Consider the following 24,994-nt stretch of genomic DNA (forward strand, 5'->3'; position numbering starts at 1 on the left):
CCTGTGTTTGCATGACCAGTGTGGATGTTCTTGGTAATTACAAAGAGAAACAGTGGTGGATTGGATTAAAGAATTGTATTGTTTCCTAGGGCTGTGATAACTATGCCAGAAAATGAGTGGCTTAAAACAGAAAATTCTTCTCTCACAGTTCCTTACACCAGAAGTCCAAAATCAGGGTAGGCAGGACTGTGTTCTCTTTGAGGGTTCTGGAAGAGAATCTGTTCCATGCCTTTCTCTCAGCTTCTGGTCTTGCTGGAAATTCTTGGTGCTCCTTGGCTTCTAGGTGAATCATTCCAATCTCTTTGTCATCACATGGTATTCTCCCTGTATCTTCATATCATCTTCCCTCTATGCATGTCCATTTCTGTGTCTCTTCTCCTCCTTTTATAGGGACACCAGTCATACGGGGTTAGGGCCCAGCCTAATGACTTCATGTAACCTAATTATATCTGCAAAGACCCTATTTCCAAATAAGGTTACATTTATGCGGTACTGAGTATTAAGACTGCAACATTTCTTTTTTTTTTTTTTTTTGCGGTACGCGGGCCTCTCACTGTTGTGGCCTCTCCCGTTGCAGAGCACAGGTTCCGGACGCGCAGGCTCAGCGGCCATGGCTCACGGGCCCAGCCGCTCCGCGGCATGTGGGATCTTCCCAGACCGGGGCACGAACCCGTGTCTCCTGCATCTGCAGGCGGACTCTCAACCACTGCGCCACCAGGGAAGCCCTGCAACATTTCTTATAGGGGGACACATTAAAACCATAGCACAGAATACAGGAGAACAGCAGAATAATTAGTTGTTAGAGGACTGCAATTGAAATTAAACTTGGAAATAAGTATATATGGGAGGGCACATGAAGAACCAGCTCTGAAACCCAGATTTCATTATTGAACAGCTTTGTGGGAATAGATAGTTATCCAGTATCTGTCACAACCTGATTGTACGAATTAGCAGAACTTTTAAGTCAAGATTTTCTTAACCTGGTTGGGTTTGAAGAGCATAATTGAACATCCTTATATTTGTACACAATTTGTGTGTGTATATGTTCTCTTATTGAACTGTGCTTGGTCCATGTTGAGAGCAGTAGGCAGAGTCCTATGAAAACTGTTACATAATTAGGGTAGGGATATTGTCGAAGATGTTATCTGCTACATTATACTGCATTATAGTTTTTTTTTTTCTGAGAACCCATAAAACAAATTTATCTCAGGTAATATTACCAAGAATTGTTGTGCTTCTCTTAAACAACTTATTTGCTTACAACTTAAAACAGTGTGAATTGTATAACTGATTGCACATTTTATCTTTGTCTGGGTACCAGAAAGCTGAGAGGTGAATAGTCATGTCAAGTCAAAGAAAGCCTGTAGTAATTTTAACATTTTTTTGTGTTCTAATGTAATTTCTGAATTCACATATTCTCCTACATTCATTGACTCAACTTCTCCATTTATTTACCTTCTCTTGTTTTCATTAATTATTTCATTTATTTATCTAATGAACAAACAATAATTGAGTGCCTATCACATAACCATGTATTGCACCAGCTCTCTGGATTCAATGATGAATAAACATGATCTCTGTTCTCAAATATCTCACAGTCTAGAAGGGAAGGTATTCACTTAAGTTAATATTTACAGTATATTGTGAATAAGATATCAAAAAACAATGATCAAGATATCAAAAAAATAATGTTGGCACATAAAGGGGAAAAGTTGTCCAACCATATCAGAAAATGCTTTCTGAGGAAGAGATAGCTGAGCCCTAAATAGAAATTAGCCAAATAAAAAGTGAAGGGAAGAAAACTCTGATTAAAAAAAAGAATCAAGGAATAAAAATCTCTACATAAATGGTGAGATATTCTATGTTTGTGAAGTAGAAGATTCAACATTAAGATGTCAGTTCTTCCCAACTTGATCTATAGATACAATGTAATTTCCATCAAAATCTCAGCAAGTTATTTTGTGGATGTTGACTAAGTGGTTCTCAAGTTTACATGGATTGGGAAAACACCCAGAATAGCCAACACAAAACTGAAAAAAAAAAAAAGAACAAAGCTGAAGGACTGACACTACCCAGCTTCAACACTTACTATAAACTGCTACAGTATTATTACTATTTCTTTCTCTACCTTAAGTAGTTTCGTTGTGCGCATAGGCTGGCAGTGCTCATCTGAAGACTTGAGGGAGCCTTCCACAAATTCTCCAAACTTTTTAAAATCTTTTTTTCTCCCTCTTTCTAATCTCTTTAGCTTCCTACTTTATATTACTCTGACCACTGATCTCTCGCTGTCTTGGTCTCTCAAGACACCCAGTTCAATCTCATCAAATCAGCTCTATTCCTGCACTAACAGCCTGCAGTTTTCTCAAGGCATTAAGCTGGGATAATCATAGAGCACACCTCATTTGTTTTTCGTTACTTAAAAATCACTGTCCTTTATTGTCTGATGTCCAATATCTTTAAAACCATGTTTTATATAGTTTTTTCTATTTCCTGTAGTTTCAAGTGTGAAAACTAATCAGGTGCTTGCTATTTTATTTAGCTAAAAGTGGAAGTCACTAGGACACTTTTGACAATGAAGAGGATGGTATAAATGTTTATCTTATTACAGTAGAGTATGTTATGTACATCCTTCCCAGAAGCCAAATGAATAGGAATTTAAAAAGAAGAAAGTGATCAACATAGTTACATATGTTCGTTGATACTGGAAAGTAAGGGGGAATTAGTTAGTGATCAGAGATGCCTGATAAATATAATGTTGGGAATAGAAGCTAGATGATAGTGAATTAATGATTAAATGGGAGTCAATAAATGGAAAAAACAAGTAAAGGTAGCATTCTTAAGAAGTTTAGTAGAGCAGTTATGGAAAGGTATTGGATGTTGTTAATCTAGGAATTCAGAATCAAAGAAAGGTGCTTTGTTTACTGTTAAAATCTTTGTTGAGATAAAAAAGAAAGAAAGTTAAAATTTCCTGTGGATAGGGCAGATGTTGGCAAACCATGGCCTGCAGACTGGCCACCAGCTTCTGTAAGTAAAGGTTTATTAGAACACAGCCATTTCTATTCATTCACATAATGCTTATGGCTGCTCTGTGCTACAACAACAGAGCTGAATAATTGCGACAGAGATCATATGGCTCCAAAGTCAAAAAATATATATATCTGAACTTTCACAGAAAATTTGCCAACCCCTGAACTAGGAATCCAATATGCAATAGAAGCATATGGTATATTTTGGGTCATCAAGAATTCCAGATTCAGCAGCAGTCGCTATTTAATATATTATACTGGAACAGATAACATATTGATAATGGAAATGAAAGCAGTAGTCTTGAATTTTTCATCTTGGATAATGAAAGGCTAAAAGTAATTCTCAAAATAAAATTGTATCTTCCATCTTAACATTAGATTAAACAGTTAACATTGCACACGAGTTTGTGAGCAAAATTTTAATGGTGCAATGAAATTAAACTGTTATTGTTTTAAATGATTTTTCAATTAGTAACTTGGCTTGGACATTAAATTACATATCCTGTAAAAATTTCAATAAAGAAAGATAGTTGGGGTCTATAGTGTTTGATTTTCAAATATATAATATTCTACCATATACAATGTTGATCCAATAACAATGGAATGACTCAGTTTTTAATAATTTTTAAACTTTTTCTAGGCAAAGAAGTCAAGCCCAAGTCTCCACATATGTTATACATGCCAAAAACAAAAAACAAATCTTAAATGCCTGCTTTACTCATCCTCTGATTCTGTTGTTGAGTGTGTTTTGCATAAAGTCAAAGGCTTAACTATTTTGTGCAGATAATGTGCTGGTTGTCTTACTTGTGTTTCTGAGAATTTGCTATGCTGATACTTTCCTTTATACTTCATTCACTGGGTATGATTGCATTAACTTTTCATTAAAAATCTTAGTTCATGTTTCCAATTTTTCTCAAAAATTCTTATTGTGATTAATAATGAGGAACCTTTACTTGTGTGTGTATTAATCTGCTGCAATCATAAGAAGAAAATTAATATGGAAGATTAAAGAACAATAATATGTAAAAGAAATATGCATGAGTACAGGAAATAAATATTTTTATATAATCGTTATTACTAATGTTTACTCATTTTTAGAGCCACAAGTAAAAAAAGAAGATAAGCCAGGTATGTACATTTCATTCCATATTTATAATGAATAGCATAGTTTTTTGCAAATGTGTTCTAGTGCAAATATTATACTAAAATTTTATTCTTGAACAACTTTTTAAAATAAAACAAACATAACATATGTTTAGCTATACTACCTGTTCCTAGGAAAAAACCCTATTTACAAAGTGAAACCGCTGAGAAATTTATATAGTTCAGAAGAAACAAATGACTATTTTTTGCTGATTACTATAGAACACAGACATCCTGTCAGAAAAAAAGCTGCCCACACTCTTCTATTTTGTGGGGGCTCCTGAGTCAGATGAACATTTCTGAGGGCTATAGCAGGCAGCAAACAGTTTTTTAAAAGAAAACACAGCAATGATTTTCAAAACAGTTAAAATTTTGATTCATGTCTCCCAACTGTATTGGTGTTATGGGGCTGCTGTAATAAAATACCAGAAACTAGGTGGCTAAAAATAACAAATTTATTCTCTCACAGTCCTGGAAACTAGACATTCGAAATCAAAGTGTCAGCAGGGCATGTTTCCCTTGTAAGGTGTAGGGAAGAATCCTTCCTTGCCTCTTTTGGCTTCTGGTTTTTGTGAGCAATCCTTGGTATTCCTAGGCTTGAAGAGGCATCTCTCTAATCTCAGCCTCTGTCATCACATGAACCTCTTCTCCCATTGTCTTTATCTCTGTATCTTTTCTCTTCTTCTTCAAGGATACCAGTCCTACTGAATTAAGGATCCTCTCTACCCCCATATAACCACACCTTAACTAATCATTATAGCTTAAAACAACAAAAATTGATTTTTTCACAGTTCTAGAGGATGGAAGTCCAAAGTCAAGATAGAAGCAGAGCCACACTCCCTTTGAAACCTGTAGAGGACAATGTTTCCTTATCTCTTCTAGCTTCTGGTGTTTGTCAGCAGTCCTTGGTGTTCCTTGGCCTGTAGTTGGCTCACTCCAATCTCTGCCTCCATCATTACACAGCCATCTGCTCTGGTGTGTCTCTATCTGTGTCTTTTTTCTTCTTCTTATAAGGACACCAGTCAGATTGGATTAAGGGCCCACCCTACTCCAGCGTGGCCTCATTTTACCTTAACTAATCACATCTGCAAATAATCCTATTTCCAAATAAGGTCACATTCTGAGTTATTTTCTATTAGGGCTTCAAATATTTTTTTGTGGCACACAATTCAAGCCATAACACGGTCTAAATTTCTGAATCACAATTACATATATTTAAGAAAAACTCTTCCAACTCCTATCATCAAGTAATTTATCTTATGTGGACATTAGGACTATTCTCCACAACAATAATCTTGAGAAAACAGAAAATTCAGGTTGAAATCCATTAGCAGTAGCAATAACTTAGTGACAGACAAGTACATATCATGATTTTCACTACTGTGTGTTCAATAGTCCAGTACTGACAAGCCAGTAGGAAACTAAAATAATTTTTACTAAAATTCTGCTTTTTCAAATTATGGTAAATGAAATAAAATAGTGTCCAAAAATGAATTTGTGCTGTAGTTTATTTTTTCAGATTTAAAAATTTCTATCTTTTGTTTTCCCCTTCAGAGTCACAAGTTAAAAAGGAAGCAAAACCAGGTAACAATATTTTTATTCTTAGTTAACAGAGCTAATGTTGCTGTTAGTTTAGTACTAAAAAAGGCTTACTACCCACCAATGGGGAGTTACACAGAGTCTCCCAAATCCTCATTATTTTCCCTACTCCATTGCTCAATATGGTTTCACACTACTGGATTAGGTGAGAATGGGGATATTCCATAGGCAAAAACATCTGGAATATGGCTTTAAGGGAACCTCAGCAGAGATTCCAGGTTTCAGGAGACATTTCTTGGAGTTCTTCAAAGCCTAGTATAATCATGTTTAATCTGTGAGTTTATTTCTGATAACACACCAGAGTTATAAAATCATGAAATCATAGGCTACTGAGATTTGAAGGGAAAGAGGACAAGAACTTACCAAGCATCTGCTAGAGCTGAGGAATAGCATAAGATTCCATTTTCATCCCATCACTAGGAGAGACATGCAACATGACAATTATTACCCATGTTTCATATCTGTGGAAACAGTTCAATAGACAAAGTTTAGAAAGTTATTTTTCCAAGATTTTCACGTTAATAAATATTGGAGCTAGAATTGTGTCCAAGTCTGGTTTACTCAAAACCCTGGGTGATATCACTAGGAGATTGTCCCAGACTAACAATCATTTTATTAAGAGGCAACATTGATCTAAAATAAGGGCAATCTTTCCAAGTTTACTCTGCTATTTAATGTGTAAGTCCTAGTTCTGGTACCATCTAATTACTCACCTGAGGCAAGTCAACAAAACTCTCAGGCTCTATGGATGCTATTTCTTCATTATAAAAAATTATGTAGGGCTTCCCTGGTGGCGCAGTGGTTGAGCCTGCCAATGCAGGGGTCACGGGTTCGTGCCCCGGTCCGGGAGGATCCCACATGCCGCGGAGCGGCTGGGCCCGTGAGCCATGGCCGCTGAGCCTGCGCGTTCGGAGCCTGTGCTCCGCGGCAGGAGAGGCCACAACGGTGAGAGGCCACAACGGTGAGAGGCCTGCGTACGGAGAAAAAAAAAAAATTATGTAGCAGGATTCTTAAATAAAAACAAATTCAAGAATCCAAGTCTAGGGCTTCCCTGGTGGCGCAGTGGTTGAGAGTCCGCCTGCCGATGCGGGGGACACGGGTTCGTGCCCCGGTCCGGGAAGATCCCACATGCCGCGGAGTGGCTGGGCCCGTGAGCCATGGCCGCTGAGCCTGCGCGTCCGGAGCCTGTGCTCCGCAACAGGAGGGGCCCCAGCACTGAGAGGCCCGCGTACCGCAAAAAAAAATTTAAAAAAGAATCCAAGTCTAGATGTATATACAATACTATCTTATTCCTTTAATTCTTACCAGAGCTTACCTGACAACTGATCATAAGCTTGAGTCTAGTTTTTCTTGTAAATAATGTATCTTTTTAATGTATCAAGGCTTAAAAATGCCTAACTACTATCTTATTATTTATTTTCCCGAGTACATTTATTTGCTGCAGATGAGTATGTGTTACCAGATATGAACACTTTGCATTTTACCTCTTTTTTTTTTTTAATCAGAAACCCAATACCATTTAAAACTTCTATTTAGGCCTAGTAATATTTAAAACTTTCATTTATTATTATTAAATACTACAATTTTGCAGGTGATTTAATTGAAATTTTTATAATTATGAATGTTTATTTTCTAGCTTCATCTGAAAAAGCTCAAATACACAGTATGTATCTTAATTTTATCTATAAAGTTGATACAGAATTTTTACAAAAAACTTAAATATCTTTAATAATACATATTTGCAATCTATACCTCAGTATTTATACTTTATTACAGCCTATGCTTTGGAAATTATAGGTGCTTAAATGTAAATAAGAATTCTTTGTATATTGTTTTCACGCAACCAAAACCTTTAAGTTTTTTATTTAAACTACATGAAATGACATGAAAATTAAGGAACAGTTTTTCTCCATGGACACATTTGTTAAAATCTGTTAGTTTTTTTCTACTAAACAAATCACTGGACCACAGTCACAGAGAAAATTCGCCATATGTTAATTTATAAAGCTTCTAAATATCTGAAAAGATTTTCTTTTTATTATTTTCAGAACAAGAAAAGACTGTTTCTCATGGTAAACCAGGTATTTTGCAGGTGTTATTTGTACAGTAGTATCAAATTGTCTCTCAATGTTCTAGTTTTAACAGGATGATGAGCTTAGAGTCAAATCTAAAGTTATTAGGGATGGTTAATAGTTCATGCTGAGAACTTGACCTGCCAGATATAACTACATAGCTCGTGATCCCTTCCCATCAGACTTAGCTTAGCACAAAGACCATCTTTGCCAGCATTCAGATGAATGGTCTCTATATTTCGTTTTGTTTTGTTCTGTTTGGGGCAAGACATCACTAGAAAACTTATAATTCAGAATGGCTCATTCAAACATGATCATCTTGAATTCCAAAAATCCCAAGAAAAGGAAATCAATATTTCCTCCTGCTTCCCTTCATCCTTCCTTCTTTCCTTCATCTTCTTATTCTTGGTACTACATTTTGTAGAAAGTAGAGGTAAGCCAATGGGCTTTGCCCATAAGGAGAAATAGAGAAATTACCAAGACTAGCTTAATAATTAGTTTTTATTTAAGAATAGAAACTTTATTTAAATTTTAATTTAAACCAATTAAATATGAATTTAAATTTGAAGTTGTGTCAAGCCTCAGTTATTCTGTAGAATATTGTCCTTTATTGTTTCCCTGATGTTGTGAATATAGTTAGGCCAGAATCTTTACAAAGGTAAAAGCATACTTTCTTTAAACGTATCTTAGGAAACTTTTTGCTTATATTTTTAAAATTTTACTTTATACAATCTGTTTTCAATGGATTTGAGTCAGTTTGATTTTACTTGTTTACGCTTTAAAGAATATGAGACACCAACAACAGAAACCATAGAAATAAATAAAGCGGAAGCAGACTATGGGGAGGTGAGAAAAGCAGTCTGTATAGACATAAGCAAAACTTTAGAAACAACTTTTAGAACCTCCTGATATAATGAATAGTAAACCCCGTTACTTTCTTTTCTGTGCTAAATAGCAACCATTTTTGAGGTGAGATACTGAGAGAAGGAGAGAGTTTAGTCTCTGAGTGTATAACAAAGGCATTGCCCTCTAGCCACATCTTTCTTTTATTTCAGTGATCACATTCATACTCTAAATTCTGTTTCCCAGTGAAACTTTCTAATCAGGATATTTGACTAACTGATTCATTCTCACTGCTGAATACTTGAAAAGTTTAATTTTATATAGAATCATTTTACTAATCCCTCTGCTTTGACCCAAATCTATTTGACTATGTCTACAAAAACATACAGCACAGAAGACATCCCATAAACGCACCACCGTTGCCCTTCCCCAGCTTTGCAACATAAAAACTTGGATTCCCAGGCTAATCCTGGGTTCTCAGGGAGGTATCTTGCTCAAGAAAGATAAAAAATTGTTTCTTCCTATTCTTATTCAATAATGAAAAGGGAATACATGTTTTATGTGTACTTCAGTGTAGATAAATACACTGAAATACAGTGAAGGCAAAGGATAGAATATACTTTGGTTAGGGGTTAGGGGACCATTTGACTTAGGAAAACCTTTATGGCAAGAAAGCTGCAAAGGACATATGCAGCTGGACAAATTTTTTTTTTGCTTCCATCCAATTTGAATAAAAGATATCACTTGCTGTTTTATTGGGAAAACAGCTAAGTTTGTCTCAATATTGGTGTTATTTCAAAGAAAATACAAAATATCAAGGTTGAAATGTGTCACTGTTTTGTACTGATACATTTAAAATTTCCACTTGTGTTAATATTTTTTCTTATCACAGATGAAAAAGTTATCAAGCAGGCAAAAGTTATCACAATAGAAAAAACAGGTAAATGAGCTATTTTAGATTTTTCTTCTATGTATCTGTTTTATGTTATATTGGCACACACCCACATGTGCACAAACACAGACACACACATCTTTACTGAAGTATGTGCACTCTTAGTGCCATAAATTCTAAGATTCTTGATTCTTGTAAATAACTAAAAGTTATACTCAATCAAAATTAACAGTGGAAAACTAGAGTGACATACTTTAGTTTTTTAAGTGTGATTGACCTAAGCTTACAGATAATTCACAAGGAAATTTATGTCATGCATTGATTATCATGTACTATTTTTAGGTGTTTAATCTCATTTTCAAAACACATTTCCTCAAATTTTAAAATCACAGAAATTTGAAACCGTCTGCTGTTCATGTATAGATGGAATAATTTCCATTCACGAGAGCTCCGCAGAGACTTATGTGATTGTGTAACTTTTAAAAATCTGCCTTGAAGAATGATCAATAGAACATATAATATCAAAGCAAAAATATCAAACCATCATTTCATGTGAGAAAAAAAAAAGGAGTGTACACACTCTTGAAATTCTGAAGTTCTTTCCTAAAACGATGAACAAAATTAAGTCTCCATCTCAACTGACATCTTGAAACACTGTATCTCCTCCCTTCGATCCCAAGATGGAAATCCTACCTACCTCCGCCATGAATGGAGTCCCATTTCTTACTAAAAATAATTCCAAAGGAAAAGGCCTGTGAAATAATTTCTTTCTTTTAACTGAGATAGTCATGATAATCGGGATTTGAATACAGTTCTCAGAGGAAAATATAATAGATTTCAGGAGATAACTAATTATTTATAGAAATTATAGACTGTATTTCATGAGAAAGAAACCCTATTTTCACATTACCCCATACAACCATTGTACTCTATTCCAGTCATTGCCTTAGCTCATAATTTTAGTTAACATTCCTCTAATTTTCACCCTAAAGTGTTAAGCATCTCACTTAGTTATATGGGTATTTGAAGATTATGAAGAAACTAGCCCAATGTATTTGTGTCCCAAATATATAGATTGTTTCAAATTTTACATAAAATTTTGTGCATCTTAGTTTTTCAATAAGCAGTGTGTTTAATGTATTTGCTGACAGTGAAATAATAGTGTTCAGAGAGAATGGATTAAGCTTAAGATAAGATGAGAACTTAAAATGAAGAAGGAATACATACAAATGCTAAAGAGTTATTTTTTCCCATGGTTTGTATTCATCATATGTCATTTGCTTTCTTTCATTCTCCACAGTCAAACCCAAACCAACAAGTAAGAGATGAAAATAAAATCTGGAAAGTATCGCTTGGCCATTTTAACTTTAACAATTTGCTCGGTTTTTTTCCCCAATTGTTATTTTTAGCATTGCCCAAGGCTAAAGTACCTCTATAGGTGATAAATTAACGTTATTGCTGCAGCTTTGATTTAACATCTTTATCTTTCACTACTAATTAATAATTCAGTATAATTATACAGAAGAAATCTTTGGATGTTGTATCACTATTATTAATACTAAAAGAATGAGTCCATACAGGCTATAAAATAACACTAAGAAGTTAGGGTAAATGGGCAATCTTTTAAACATACATAATGAATAACAAAGGAAAATGAAATGATATACAATTTTTGGTGTTATGAACCACATACTGTTTTTAATCTGTTTCCTATAAGCAGCATTAATTATATGGTAGTTAGTTTTTGGTATTAATGTTATTCATAATTTTATGAATTATAAACGTTTGCCATTTGTTTATTAAAATCATGGAATTTCCTCATGAGTATAGATTTTAAAGGTTGTCCATTTTATTGGTCAGGAGTCATACAGATGTTACTGGTGTAGAGTTTAAAAGGTGACTGTTGGGCTCAGAAAAGTGTGAATATTTGCCCATTGTCACAGGTAGTAAATATGTCCAAAATTGTGTCAAAATTGTGATATTGGTTCATACATATATGTGTGAAACAGAGGCTTGGATGAAGATATGAGTGGCTTTTGTCGAATATTCTCTGGTTCATGTATGAAAAATGAATTGACAAGGTCCAAAGATGAATTTGGTGAGACCAGTTAGGAGGTCATATTAGTGATTCAGGAGATACGGCAAAATATAAGGAGCCCAAAAAGAACATAATCACCTCCCAGAACCTATTGCATGTATTTTGAATATATATTTTATATTATTTTTACTTTAATTTATTATACTTTTGCAGTGTTGTTATGACAGTTTAATAACTTGAATATTGGCTTCTTTTATTGTGCATGCTTATTTAACACTAAAATTTATACAACTTAAGTTCATGGAAGTTCATTCTTGAATGCTATCAATCCCTAATTTACAAATATCCAATTAAACCTTATGACAACATAGGTCCCACATCTCCCCACTTACTTCATTGTTGATGCAAGATGATGGGGAGGAAATAGTAGTGATTTCAGAGAATCTCCAAATTCAGGATGAGGGAAGGAAAGGACAGGTAAACCAGAACAGTTCAGGAGGACTAAATCTGGAAGTGATTAGTAAGAACTAACACTTGGCAGTGATCTGCTATATTTCCAAATCTTCTCAATTCCATTCAAAATATCCTACCCTACATAGCTTTATTTGAAATTCCACTTCTGGTGAAAGAGAGAGATCTAAAATGTACTTTAATTCAAATATTTTTCAAAGGGCTGAGAAGAATATCAATTCTACATTTTGATTACAGCTGTCATGTCCTTGATTTACTTGAGATTCATCTGTGAGAGTTCTAACTGAACCTGAAAAGAGAGGGTGTTCCAGAAAAATGAAAATACAAAGTGTTGCACTTTCTGGAATAAGGCAAGTCTAGGTTACATTTTCAACAAGAAACCAATGACTAGCACCAAATTGCTTCTGACCAGCACCAAATTGCTTCTGATGTGGCAAGAAAGGAAGTAGGAGTCAGAGAGGTAAAAAGGGAGCTTGTAAAATGCCAAAGGCAAATGTCATCTGGTTTGAAATACCCTCAAAGAATGATTCAACCTTCAGCAAAGAAAGAAAAATCCTCTTATTATTATTCTCCTTTTTGTCATATTCTATCTTCTTCTTACACCACATGGCCCTAAGAGGGCTAGCGCCTTCGAAGTATCTTACAGGATGTCCTGAGAATGAACCTGACCTTGTTTATGATGTGTTTCTATGGCAATATGTTTTCTGTATTCCAAGTTACATGCAAATGACTTTGGAGGCATGCTGAGGATCACCTGCAAATATGTAAATACTAAATTGCTTGCTATGCAAACAATCTACAGAGTGCCAGTTAATTTTGATTTCTCTCTCTAGAAAAAACTGAACATCAAGAAAAAGAATCTCCATCTATAAAAACAGGTGTTTTTGCCTTTCTGGTTTATATTCTGTCCTAATTCACTATTTTTATTAAATTTGAAAATTAAAGCAAAACATATAAATACCTTTCATTTTATTTCTTCGTAATGTTTAGTCTTGTGGTTTTGTGGTAGAATCTAGTTTATCTAATATAAGGCTAAATATTATAACCAATATATATGGATTGCTAAGCATTCTATTATAATACAGCAGTATTAACAAAATAGTATTTGCCTTCATGGTTCATAAGACCCTTCCAAAATATTCAGTATTTCACTGATGTCAATATTAACATCATTTATCATACTGGTAATGTTGACTCACTGTTTATATACTGTAAAATAGCCTATCAAATTGCACATATAATATTTCACTGAAAACTAATCATGAATTTCTACTTGGTTTAATTGCTTAAAATAGAAGTTATCCCATTCTATAATAGCTTAATACTTTTACAACTATTATTCAATTTAAAAAATATATAATACTTGACATGGTTCAACACTAAGGCATATAGGAGGCTAACTGTGAAAATATCCCTCCCTCTCATCTTTTTTCCTATTCTACCAATTCTCATTCCCAAAATATCCAAAAATGTCTGATAGGTAATCATTGTTATTTTTTAATGTCTCCTTCTAGCAATATATGTAAAAGACATATACACATATGTATATACAAATTATATATATTCCCACTTTTTTTACACAAATCATGACATACTATAAATAGCTTTGTCCCTAGGTTTTTCTATTTAAGAATGTATTTTTGAAGATTTTTTTATATCAGTACATAAAGCATTTCTTCATTAATAGTATTCTATTGTATAGTTGTATACAGTTTACTTAACTAGTTTCTGATTGACCTATGTTTAAGTTATCTAACAAGCTTTCTTTAATGATATACAATAAAAAATATACCTACCTGTCTAGTTTTGTAAATTTATCTTTGGGGTAAAATTAGTAAATTTTTTTAGTGCAATGATACATTCAATGTAATTTTTATAGACATCCCTAATTCTTTAAAAAATTATATTAATTTGTATTCCCACCATTAATGAATTAGTTGACCTAATTTTAGATGATTCAAATTCTTCGCAATCATGATGAAATGTTGTCTAGTTTTTTTATGAATATTTACGTGTAAAACTGCATAACTAATGCTTTTAGTTAATAATTTCAGAAGACAAGGTATTTTGGAGAAAAAAATCATGTATTTAGATAGTATAGCTTTGTGTTTTTCACCCACCATTCACTTATCTTTCCTGAGATTTTATAAAGTCAGCTTCTTTATTCAAAATACTGGATTGGAAGAGTTTAAATAGTTAATATTAATTAATATTAATATGTATTCTGAAAAGACATGGCAGAATATACCTTTTATGCCATTCAGAAACAGTAAGGAGTTCAGATTTATCCTGAGCATTCATTTTTCATAAAATGAAATATGAGGCTTTACAGGGATAAGAAGAGGCCAAGAAGACCCTATACTTTCAAGCTTTACAACTTCTTTGAGGAATTCATTGCAATATGACTTAAAAATTACTCAAAATGCATTGCCTACTGCTCATTTTAATATAAGTTTAGTCTTTTCCTATTTTAACTCAAACAAACAGAATTAGGAAATATAAAGGGCTGGTATTTTAGCTATAGCTAGAAAATGATCACTGACTTTTTCTTTTCTTTTCTCTCTTTTCTTCTTTACTTTTTAGACAAACCAAAACCAACTCCACGTAAGTGTACTATTCTAAAATTTTAAGAATTTTCTATTTAATTAATTTTAATTTTATAGTTTCTTTAAATTGTACATGCAGTAAAAATTAGTATGGTATTTCGTTAATGCAATAGATATTACACCATTACCTATATAAATGATTCTTACTGACAAAGAATATTTGTGTGTATTGTATTCATTAATCCTTAAACATGTATTTATTGAGTGCCTATTAGACACATTACTCTATACCAGGGTATGTGAAGAAATGCCTAAAATGACTTGTGTTGTCATTATCTGTGTAATTAACAGAGTTACCATAACTAATACCTGTGCAAAAAAAAAAAAAAAAAAAGGTGGTTGCATCTCTCTTTTATGTACTGTCAGTTTTTTGTTAGGGTTTATTGAGTAAACACAGTGTGGAGATTCCTCTTATTGTCACTGCTGGGTTAAAAAAACGTTCAGAAGGGCTTCCCTGGTGGCGCAGTGGTTGAGAGTCCGCCTGCTGATGCGGGGGACACGGGTTCGTGCCCCGGTCCGGGAAGATCCCATATGCCGCGTAGCGGCTGGGCCCGTGAGCCATGGCCGCTGAGCCTGCGCTCCGCAACAGGAGAGGCCCACGTACTGCAAAAAAAAAAAAAAAAAAAAGTTCAGAACACAGAATACTTGTCTTCAATTATTTAATCTTAACACATTAGCTTTTTATTTTCATATTTTTTCAAAAGCTGAAGGTGAGTTGTTTTAGTATTTCAGAATCACTGTTTTATTTTGGCATTTCAAATGGTAGTAAGAATGCAACAATTTATGAAATTTTTGAAAATTTATGAAATTTTATGCAATTTCATAAAAATGAAACTGTTTATTTAGTACTATTAAATTAAGACCCAGACATTATCCTGGGGGGAAATATTTGCATATCAATCGAGAGTGTATCTAGAAGTTATGCCTAAAGTTTTTCTTTGGGTTGGCAAAAATCTCTAGTATATTTAGTTTGTGTAATTGCTACTAATATGAAGGGTATTACAAAAATTAAGGGCTGAAAGTCAAAACTAGAATACTAATATGAAATATCAGCATAATTATTGGCAAATACTGTTTAGTTTATGAAACATTATTTTACATCTTCATTTTTATAAAATGTTTTAACTAGTTTTCCTTGAACTTTGAAAATAGCTTCCACAAAAGTTATATTAGACTGATAATTAAATGTATCGGTTTTATAGAAAATATTATCATTTGAACTGATTTGTGAGGAAAGCTATATTTTTTAAAGCCTGCCATGTTATATTTTTAAAAATAATTGTTCTATGAATTTACTAAAAGAGCAAAATGAAGGGTTGGTTCTACATTATCATAGGCTAAGACAAATAACATTTTTATGTTTTGTCTCACTACTCTGACTGTAGTCATCATGAGTTGAGTTTACTTCTGTGATATTTTAAAATCTCATCTCTCAACACCACCCATTGCACTCAATACATCTTATACATGAAGTTGCTTTATAAATATTTAATAAATGCATGCATGCACATGTGCAGATCGTGTTAAAAATTTATGTAATGGAGGGGCTTCCCTGGTGGCGCAGTGGTTGAGAGTCCGCCTGCCGAGGCAGGGGACACGGGTTCGTGCCCTGGTCCGGGAAGATCCCACATGCCGCGAAGCGGCTGGGCCCGTGAGCCATGGCTGCTGAGCCTGCGCGTCTGGAGCCTGTGCTTCGCAACGGGAGAGGCCACAACAGTGAGAGGCCCGCATACTGCCAAAAAAAAAAAAGAAAAATTATGTAATGGAGATTTATAATTGTAATTGAGAAAACCACCCAAAGATCTTCAAATTGATTCTTTCTACCATATATGAATCGACTGTTTAAGATTAATTTGTAGAGTGGTTCTATTTCCAGAATAGATTCCAGTTAGTTTTCAGAAATATTAGTTACCAGTATGTCTATTTGCCATTTTGTGTATGTGTTTGTTGTCATTATTATTGGAATTTAATAGGAAATACATGCAGATGAAGTTCAGTTGTCTGCTACTGAAAAACAAAACTATTCTTTCCTTTTATTTTTCTTCCTTTTTTCTATTTTTTTTTTTTTTCTAAAGAGGAAACATCAGAAGTAACAGCATCAGGTAAATATTTACTTTCCAAGAGGAGGTAACATAGATTTGTGGGAACAGTATTTAAATTTGAGTCTCTGTCTGGCTGTGTAACATTTGGGAAAATACCTTAACAGCTCAGATTCCCAGTTTCCTCATCTATTAGACCAGGCATAATGACTTCCCAAAAGACTTGTTATAAGTATTAAATGAAATAACATATATAACATTCCCACTACATACATTGTTGTCATCATTAAATATTGGTTTCCTTCTTACTCTTGTCTGATAAATATAGTTGAAGAAAAGCATCAACCAAAACTCTGTTTTAAAAAGTATGTGTCCACATTTTGCCCAGAGATATATTGTGATTCTTACATTTTTTTTACTCAACAGTTTATTTACCGAGCATCCATAGCACCGATCAAATTCCCATTTCCTACAGATAACAATAAAAAGTTTAGAGTTTTTTCTGTTACTCATTTAAACTTATTAATAAATGCATGGCTTCCTCTAGCTTTACTTCAAAGCATGTAAAAAACAAAAACAAAAGGAGGGGGCTCTGCCTTACAAAGCCAAGTAACCAAGGGTAACAAAAATACGTATGTTCTCACACATGGGAGGGAGACTTTCTCTTCACATCTTGAAAAAGTAGAGCCTTGACCCCCTTTCACTTATGGGATTAAATTTCAACTCCAAATATTTACTCCAAGATTGAGTAAGAAAATTATGTTTTATAAACCAATGGTTTCTTGTTATTTTACCCTCTAGTGAAGAAGAAAATTGAAAAATCTGAAAAGGAAAGTAAAGGTAAAGACGTCTTAAGACATGTATATCAAATTAGTGACAAAAACACAGGAATTGGGCTTCCCTGGTGGCACAGTGGTTGAGAGTCCGCCTGCCGAGGCAGGGGACACGGGTTCGTGCCCCGGTCCGGGAAGATCCCACATGCCGCGGAGCGGCTGGGCCCGTGAGCCATGGCCGCTGAGCCTGAGCGTCCGGAGCCTGTGCTCCGCAACGGGAGAGGCCACAACAGTGAGAGGCCCGCGGCGTACCAAAAAAAAACACAACAAAAACAAAACAAAACACAGGAATTCAAAAATATGTAATTACACAAATTATACTACTTAAAAGCAATTCATGAAAATACGGATGCTGATTTTAAAGCATGTGTCAGAACCGCAGCTCATTTTGGTGTTACCCATGCAACGGGTGTATGAATTGCATTATTATTTGATATCTAAAGGGAACAGAAATTTAGATCTAAAAGCAAACTCCACCTATTATTGCTAAACTAGCACCATAAAGTTCTTTTCATATAACTCCTGAATTGTAAATATTGACTACAAAATATGTAATTCCAAACCTTAGGAAGACTTATGAATAAATATGTATATGATTCTAATTACCATTTTATCTCTATAGAAAAAGCAGAAATGAAACATCTTAAAGAAGAAAAAGGTAATTTTTAAAAGATTGAAAGGCCCTGAGGTCAAAATATTTTGAGTCAAAATTTATTTCAATTTTAAATAAAACTTTTGTTTATGTATATGATGATTGCTGGTCTGATTAAAAAAAGAAATGTGGTCAATAATCCTGGCTATGTGGTAATGGCAGTGTCAAAGGAGCAGTGGATGGCAGGCCACTCCTTCAGTATGCAGTCATGTGTTGGGTCATTGGTGAGCAGCTAGTTAGAGGCTGCATTGTAAGTTGCTTTTTTTCTTAACATTAGGTTTATTTATTTAGTAAACTACATAATATAATATGATAATCACTGATTTCCATGTAGTTATCTAAAAAACTTGAAAAGGCCTTAATCATCAGAGAAATACTCTATCGAGTCATGAGGAAAGCATTTTTAGCCATACCAAAAAGATTGTTAGCAACAAAAGATGACACTTTTTTTCTGGTTTATACCTAAATTCAGTTAATCGTAATGACCCATTGTCCATGGGCTCTAATTCATTTTAGTACCCTGAAATCACTGATTATGTTATATCTTTGTTTATGCAAACAAAACAGTCATTTATTTTTGTTAGGTGTTAGTAGAAAGGAAATTTTTTTTAAAGCCTCAAGAAAATATTTACAACATTTAAATTATTCTCACGTTGCTAAAGCTTAGAGATGAAGTGAACCAAAATTTTATGAACATCTTTAAAAATTCATATTTTAATTTACATTTTCTTTATATACAGTGCCAACTAGAAAAGAAAGTCTTCAATTACACAATGTGACAAAAGGTAATCTTGAACTTTGTAAAGATTCAAATGCTATGTTGATGTGGAGGTGCCTGAATTATGTTGGTGTTTAATATTAACACTAAATTTTTTTAAAGCAAGGAAGTCTAGCAGGTATACACTACTGCTAACAGCAGAGGAAGTGGACAGGTAGGAAATCTAGCAGAAAGCTTACATTTCAGTGGAAAACTAGGAAATGTGGAGAAATAGAAACTATTAACAACCTAAACCTTCATAAGATATTTGAGTACATACCAGAAGAAAAATCTCTTTTATTGCAAAAGATTTTCACAGCATGACTACAGTCAAGAATGAGAGAGTAGTAAAAAGAGGAAGCCGAGATGCCAAGATTCATTTTATCTATGACTACATAAAATGTAGCTAATATCATGTATATATTTTTATTATTTATATACTGATCTTTGAAATTAATTCAATGTAGATGCAAAGTGGGTAGTAGAAGGCAGATGCCAGCATGCACATGTCAGGTAGATGTTCTTTACCTAAAATGAAAATGACCTATTTTGGTGATATTATCATAAAACTATAAGAGTACAGCTGAATTATGTAGTCTGGGTCATAAAATTTTAGGCGAATCTAATTAATCCAAAATGTAACAAAACGTAAATGCCTTAAATTTTAAAGTGCTAAATAAACATACCATAATTGAGCAAGAATTTTCATTCATAGTAAATACATAGATCTCTAGTGTGTGTGTGTACCGGGGGTGGGGTGCAGGTGTTGGGGAGGAATCTTGTTTTTCACTGGTTCCCTGTTGTTTCTTACTGTAGTATGTATACTTGCAATGGCAGGGCATATCTAGACACAATTATCAGTAATATTAAGGGGTAACATTTAGAATAAGAGAAATATCAAATTTGTACAAAGATACAGGAACACAATTTTTATATTGGAACTTTCTGCAAAACTTGATACCTTTTAAGATATTTAGCCAGAAGAATGAAAAGAAATGGATTATTTTGAATACCTGTAGCTATATCCTTTCCTATTATTAGCTCAATTTCCTCCTTAGTACAGGACCAATTATCATTCCCAGTTTAAAGCCGAGTTAATGCTAGATGAAGGGAAGTCTAACATCTCAGTGTTTACATAATAGAGACAGGAATTGCCTCCAAGTGGATGTGACATCAAAGACTTAAGCCCATTCAATTACATTTCACTATCCTACCACACTGTGGCAAATATAAGGGAAAGCTTTCTACCAATCAGAGCAGCCCAAAGATAAAATGTACCCCACTTTGTCCCCAAGGAAGTGGTCTATTAGTGCTAAGACTAGAGGGCTGCACAAGGGATTCTAGGGATTTGGACATTGGATGGATACTCCTTTCTTACTCTATTCTGTGAGTCCATTATTTCTAAGATCTTCATATTATGAATACACAGAAGGGAAAAATTGTTACATGTGAAAGCACAAGTCCAACCTAGAGCTGGTTGAGAATACAGGCACATTCTTATTCATTCTTTCACTCAACGAATGGTTCATTGCATCTCAATAAATGTTTATTTTATTCCTTTCTAAGTTCCTGTCTCTTTAGCCAACGCTAGTATTTTTAAAGGAAAAATTATAACATTAGCTTTACTAAAGCATTTTTCTGAATTATTTTGTTTGTTTTGCAATTTTATACATGTGCTGCTATAATATCACCGAAAACATAAGTATCCCCCCCACAAAAATAAACCCTTCTGTTGGCATTAACCTAACTTTTCTAAATTTGTAATTCTTAGGTTTATATCAGAAACTCTACAAGTCTCAAAGTAAAACATGTTATGCAGATTCCTTAAAAATTATATTTTCAAACCTAGCCCTCTAAATGAGACTAATGTTAATGGAATATAGATGTTACCAATCCTCTTTGTTTCAGAAAGTTAGAATGTCTGCTATACTATTTGGGACAATCATTCCACTTTATATCTTTGTCCTACATTCATACAGTTTAATGGAAAAACATATTTGAAGAATTATAATCCCTCATTGAAACTAATAAATAAATGATTATGAAAAATTAAGCTGATTTTGCATGTCGCTTTTTAAGATTTATATTTTATAGTCTAATGGGTAGTTATTTGTCTTTATTCATCTTTGAAAGGAAAATAATTCTCAATAATATATTTTATGGAATTTGGAAACTGTATAGCAAATATTTAGATTAATTACATCATACAAAGCAATTTCACTGGAGTTAGGTATAATTATAGTTAAACCAAAGCAATTTAAAAAAGATCCTGCTGATTTTAATGAGTGTTTAAAAAGCATAAATATGCTGTGAAACACATAAAAGCAATTAAGTTATTCAAAGATCCATTTTTTTTAACATCTTTATTGGAGTATAATTGCTTTACAATGGTGTGTTAGTTTCTGCTTTATAACAAAGTGAATCAGTTATACATACACATATGTCCCCATATCTCTTCCCTCTTGTGTCTGCCTCCCTCCCATCCTCCCTATCCCACCCCTCTAGGTGGTCACAAAGCACCGAGCTGATCTCCCTGTGCTATGCGGCTGCTTCCCACTAGCTAGCTATTTTACGTTTGGTAGTGTATATATGTCCATGCCACTCTCTCACTTTGTCACAGCTTACAAAGATCCATGTTATCAGGCAATAGAGTTACATTTCTTCACCAACTCCTAACAATAAGGAAGAAAGTCTAAAGATATTAGATACATTTATATAGCCTATTGATGTATATATAATTTCTTTGCATTTTACCTGAGTTAAGCAAGACTTTTTTTCTTTATTTTTAGCAGAAAAACCTGCAAGAGTATCAAGTAAGTACTGCTTGTATTGATGATAAATTCTCTTTGGCACACAGTATGAATTTCAAGCTGAAATTCATGAAATATTTATTTTTTAACGTGTTCAGAGATTGAGTCATTTCGTACTAAACCCTCTGACAGGAATTTGATCTTATTTCATCTTATTTATGTTGAAACTCAAAAAACTAAACTACGTTATTTGAAATAACTTGTAGCAGAAATACATGTTCTTGAACCTGAAGATTAAAGTGACTTGCATTCAATACATGTCTTTTCAGTGATTGAGGTAGAATGGAATAAATAATCCTGCTTCTGCCTTAAACCCTCAGTCACTAAAAATTTGCTACAGAGCATATATAGTTGAGCAATAATGTTTCCTTTGCTGTTGTTTTCTAATGCTCATTAGCTTAATTATAATTATATATCTGAGAAGAATACATAGTAAGGAATGGATCTAATCTTGTATATAACATAAAGAGACCAAACTCTCAGAAAATACTCTCTGAAATGCCACAATCTGGGTATGGATAGCTCAAATTATACAGGATACAACTATAAATTTCCCTATAAATTCTAAAATTCTGGGAAATAGCAAATTTCCTTCCCATGTTTCTGGATTTAAGAAGACAAATCATTTTAAATCAGTGCTATATAATGTAACGTCATGTGAGCCACATGCATAGTTTTAAATTTTCAAGTAGACACATTTAAAGGGTAAAAAGAAACAGGCGAAAACAATTTTAATTTTATTTGTCTATATACAAATATTATTTCAAAATGTAATCAATATAGAAGTATATTGATAATTTACATAATTTTAATTGAGCCTTTGAAATTGTGTGTGTATTTTACACTTAAGTCACATTTCAATTTGTACTAGTCACATTTCAATTCCCTATAGCCCAGGTGGTCGGTGGCTACTGCATTGGGCAGAGCAGATCTCAGTGTTTCTTGAGTGCTTCTGCTATGTTCAACATTTAGTGAGTACTGAGGACAATACAAGACAATTGGTAAAGGTGGTACTTGCCATATATCTCATTCAAATTTTTTTGACTGCAAGTAATAGAGCCCCACATGGACTTGCTTCAGGCGTTTATAAAAAGGAAAATAATTACAAGGGTACAGAATTGTCTCACTGATTCAAGAGCAAAGCTTATATTTCATGCTCAGGAAAGCCCTCTGAAACTATCCCACTCCGTACTCTTACCCTACAGCCAAAGGTAGTCAGGACAGACTTCATATAGGAGGTAACTCCAGGATTTGTATTTAAAAATGGTTAGGATTGGATAATTGGAAAAAGAGGGTATAAAGAAACTCACTGCTCCTGTGTGTTTCTCCATTACTCTCACGCTACTACCACACTCCTAACACTTCTGACACCATGCAAGTAGGATTGTTTTCACACCAAGTAATTCTCTGTGACACCAGCTAGATGTCTTACAATTCAATTCATTTCTGATACTAACTGGAGTTAGCATATCATAGGTTAAGGACTCAGTCCCATGAGATTGCTCCTCAAATTCAGATGCCAGTCAAAAATAGTAGGTCCCCTGGTTATCCACAACTTCTGTCCTACTTGGCTACAAGTTAGACTCTCCCATGACATCCCTCCCTTGTATTAAATTATTTGGTAGAACAGATCACAGAACTCAGGGGAAAGCTTACTTAGGTGTACCAGTTTATTATATAATAAAAGATATGATAAAGGATACAAATGAACAGCCTGATGAAGAGATACGCAGGACGACACCTGGAAGGGTCCGAGCACAGGAGCTTCTGTCCCTATGGAGTTGGGGTGCACCATCCTTCTGGCATGTAGATGTCTTCAGCAACTCAGAAGATTCTTGAACCTCGTACTTCTGGGACTTTTATGGAGGCTTCATCACATAGGCATGATGGATCCTTAACTCAATCTCTAGCACTCTCCCCTTCCTGGAGGGTGGGGTGTGAGGCTGAAAGTGCCACATTTCTAATCTGGCTTGGTCTTTCTGATGACAAACCCCTATCTAGAGGCCCACCAAGCATTGCCAAATTAGAACAAAAGACTCTCCTGTCACCCAGGAAATTCCAAGGGATTTACGAGCTTTATACCAGGAACTAGGAGCAAAGACTAATATATATATTTTTCTATTATTTCACAGTGGGCAAACAAGCATAGTATATAGAGGCAATCAAAGGAAGAGTTGGCTGGAGTTGGGGGCTTGTGTTTTTTAAAAATTTTTCTTGAAATATAGTTGATTAACAATGCTGTGTTAGTTTCAGGTGTACAGTGATGTGATTCACTTCAACACATATATATATATATACTTTTTTTTTACATTCTCTTCCATTATATGTTATTTCAAAATATTGAGTAGAGTTCCCTGTGCTATACAGTAGGTCCTTGTTGGTTATCTATTTTATATATAGTAGTGTGTATATTTTAATACCAAACTCCTAATTTATTCCTCCTCCCTCTTTCTCCTTTGGTAACCATAAGTTTGTTTTCTATGTCTGTGAGTCTATTTCTGTTTTGTAAATAAGTTAATTTGTATCCTTTTTTTAGATTCCACATATAAGCAATATCGTATGATATTTGTCTTTCTCTGTCTGGCTTACTTCACTTAGTATGATAATCTCTGGGTTCATCCATGTTGCTGCAGATGGCATTATTTCATTCTTTTTTATGGTTGAGTAATATTCCATTGTATATATATATACCACATCTTCTTTATCCATTTTTCTGTCGATGGACCCTTAGGTTTTTTCAGTGTCTTGGCTATTGTAAATAGTGCTGCTATAAACGTTGGAGTGCATGTGTCTTTTTGAATTATGTTTTTCTCCAGATATATGACAAGGAGTAGGATTGCTGGGTCATATGGTAGCTCTATTTTTAGTTTTTTAAGGAACCTCCATACTGTTCTCCATAGTGGCTGTATCAATTTACATTCCTACCAACAGTGTAGGAGGGTTCCCTTTTCTCCACACCCTTTCCATCATTTATTATTTGTAGACTTTTTGATGATGGCCATTCTGACCAGTGTGAGGTAGTTTTGATTTGCATTTCTCTAATGATTAGTGATGTTGAGCATTCTTTCATGTGTTTGTTGGCTATCTGTATATCTTCTTTGGAGAAATGTCTAGTTAGGTCTTCTGCCCATTTTTGGATTGGGTTGTTTGTTTTTTTGATATTGAGCTGCATGAACTGCCTGTAAATTTTGCAGATTAATCCTTTGTCAGTTG

General features: G+C 34.1%; 1 protein-coding gene across 17 annotated transcripts in view; it reads left to right on the forward strand.

Moving 5' to 3' along the window:
* Positions 1 to 24,994, forward strand: part of TRDN (triadin) — a 373,079-nt gene that overhangs the window by 319,746 nt on the left and 28,339 nt on the right. For 14 of the 17 annotated variants that reach the window (XM_067702211.1, XM_067702214.1, XM_067702210.1 and 11 more), the window contains 14 exons: positions 3,667 to 3,693; positions 4,125 to 4,154; positions 5,724 to 5,753; positions 7,405 to 7,431; positions 7,817 to 7,849; positions 9,576 to 9,623; positions 10,876 to 10,893; positions 12,918 to 12,962; positions 14,668 to 14,688; positions 16,766 to 16,792; positions 17,531 to 17,569; positions 18,185 to 18,220; positions 18,955 to 18,999; positions 21,761 to 21,784. In XM_067702211.1, the coding sequence (XP_067558312.1) occupies positions 3,667 to 3,693; positions 4,125 to 4,154; positions 5,724 to 5,753; positions 7,405 to 7,431; positions 7,817 to 7,849; positions 9,576 to 9,623; positions 10,876 to 10,893; positions 12,918 to 12,962; positions 14,668 to 14,688; positions 16,766 to 16,792; positions 17,531 to 17,569; positions 18,185 to 18,220; positions 18,955 to 18,999; positions 21,761 to 21,784 (450 nt within the window). The remainder of the gene's footprint in view (positions 1 to 3,666; positions 3,694 to 4,124; positions 4,155 to 5,723; positions 5,754 to 7,404; positions 7,432 to 7,816; positions 7,850 to 9,575; positions 9,624 to 10,875; positions 10,894 to 12,917; positions 12,963 to 14,667; positions 14,689 to 16,765; positions 16,793 to 17,530; positions 17,570 to 18,184; positions 18,221 to 18,954; positions 19,000 to 21,760; positions 21,785 to 24,994) is intronic. The other 3 variants (XM_067702204.1, XM_067702205.1, XM_067702213.1) reach the window with 2 other exon arrangements.

Source organism: Pseudorca crassidens, chromosome 13 (assembly GCF_039906515.1).
Source record: "Pseudorca crassidens isolate mPseCra1 chromosome 13, mPseCra1.hap1, whole genome shotgun sequence".
NCBI lineage: Eukaryota > Metazoa > Chordata > Mammalia > Artiodactyla > Delphinidae > Pseudorca > Pseudorca crassidens.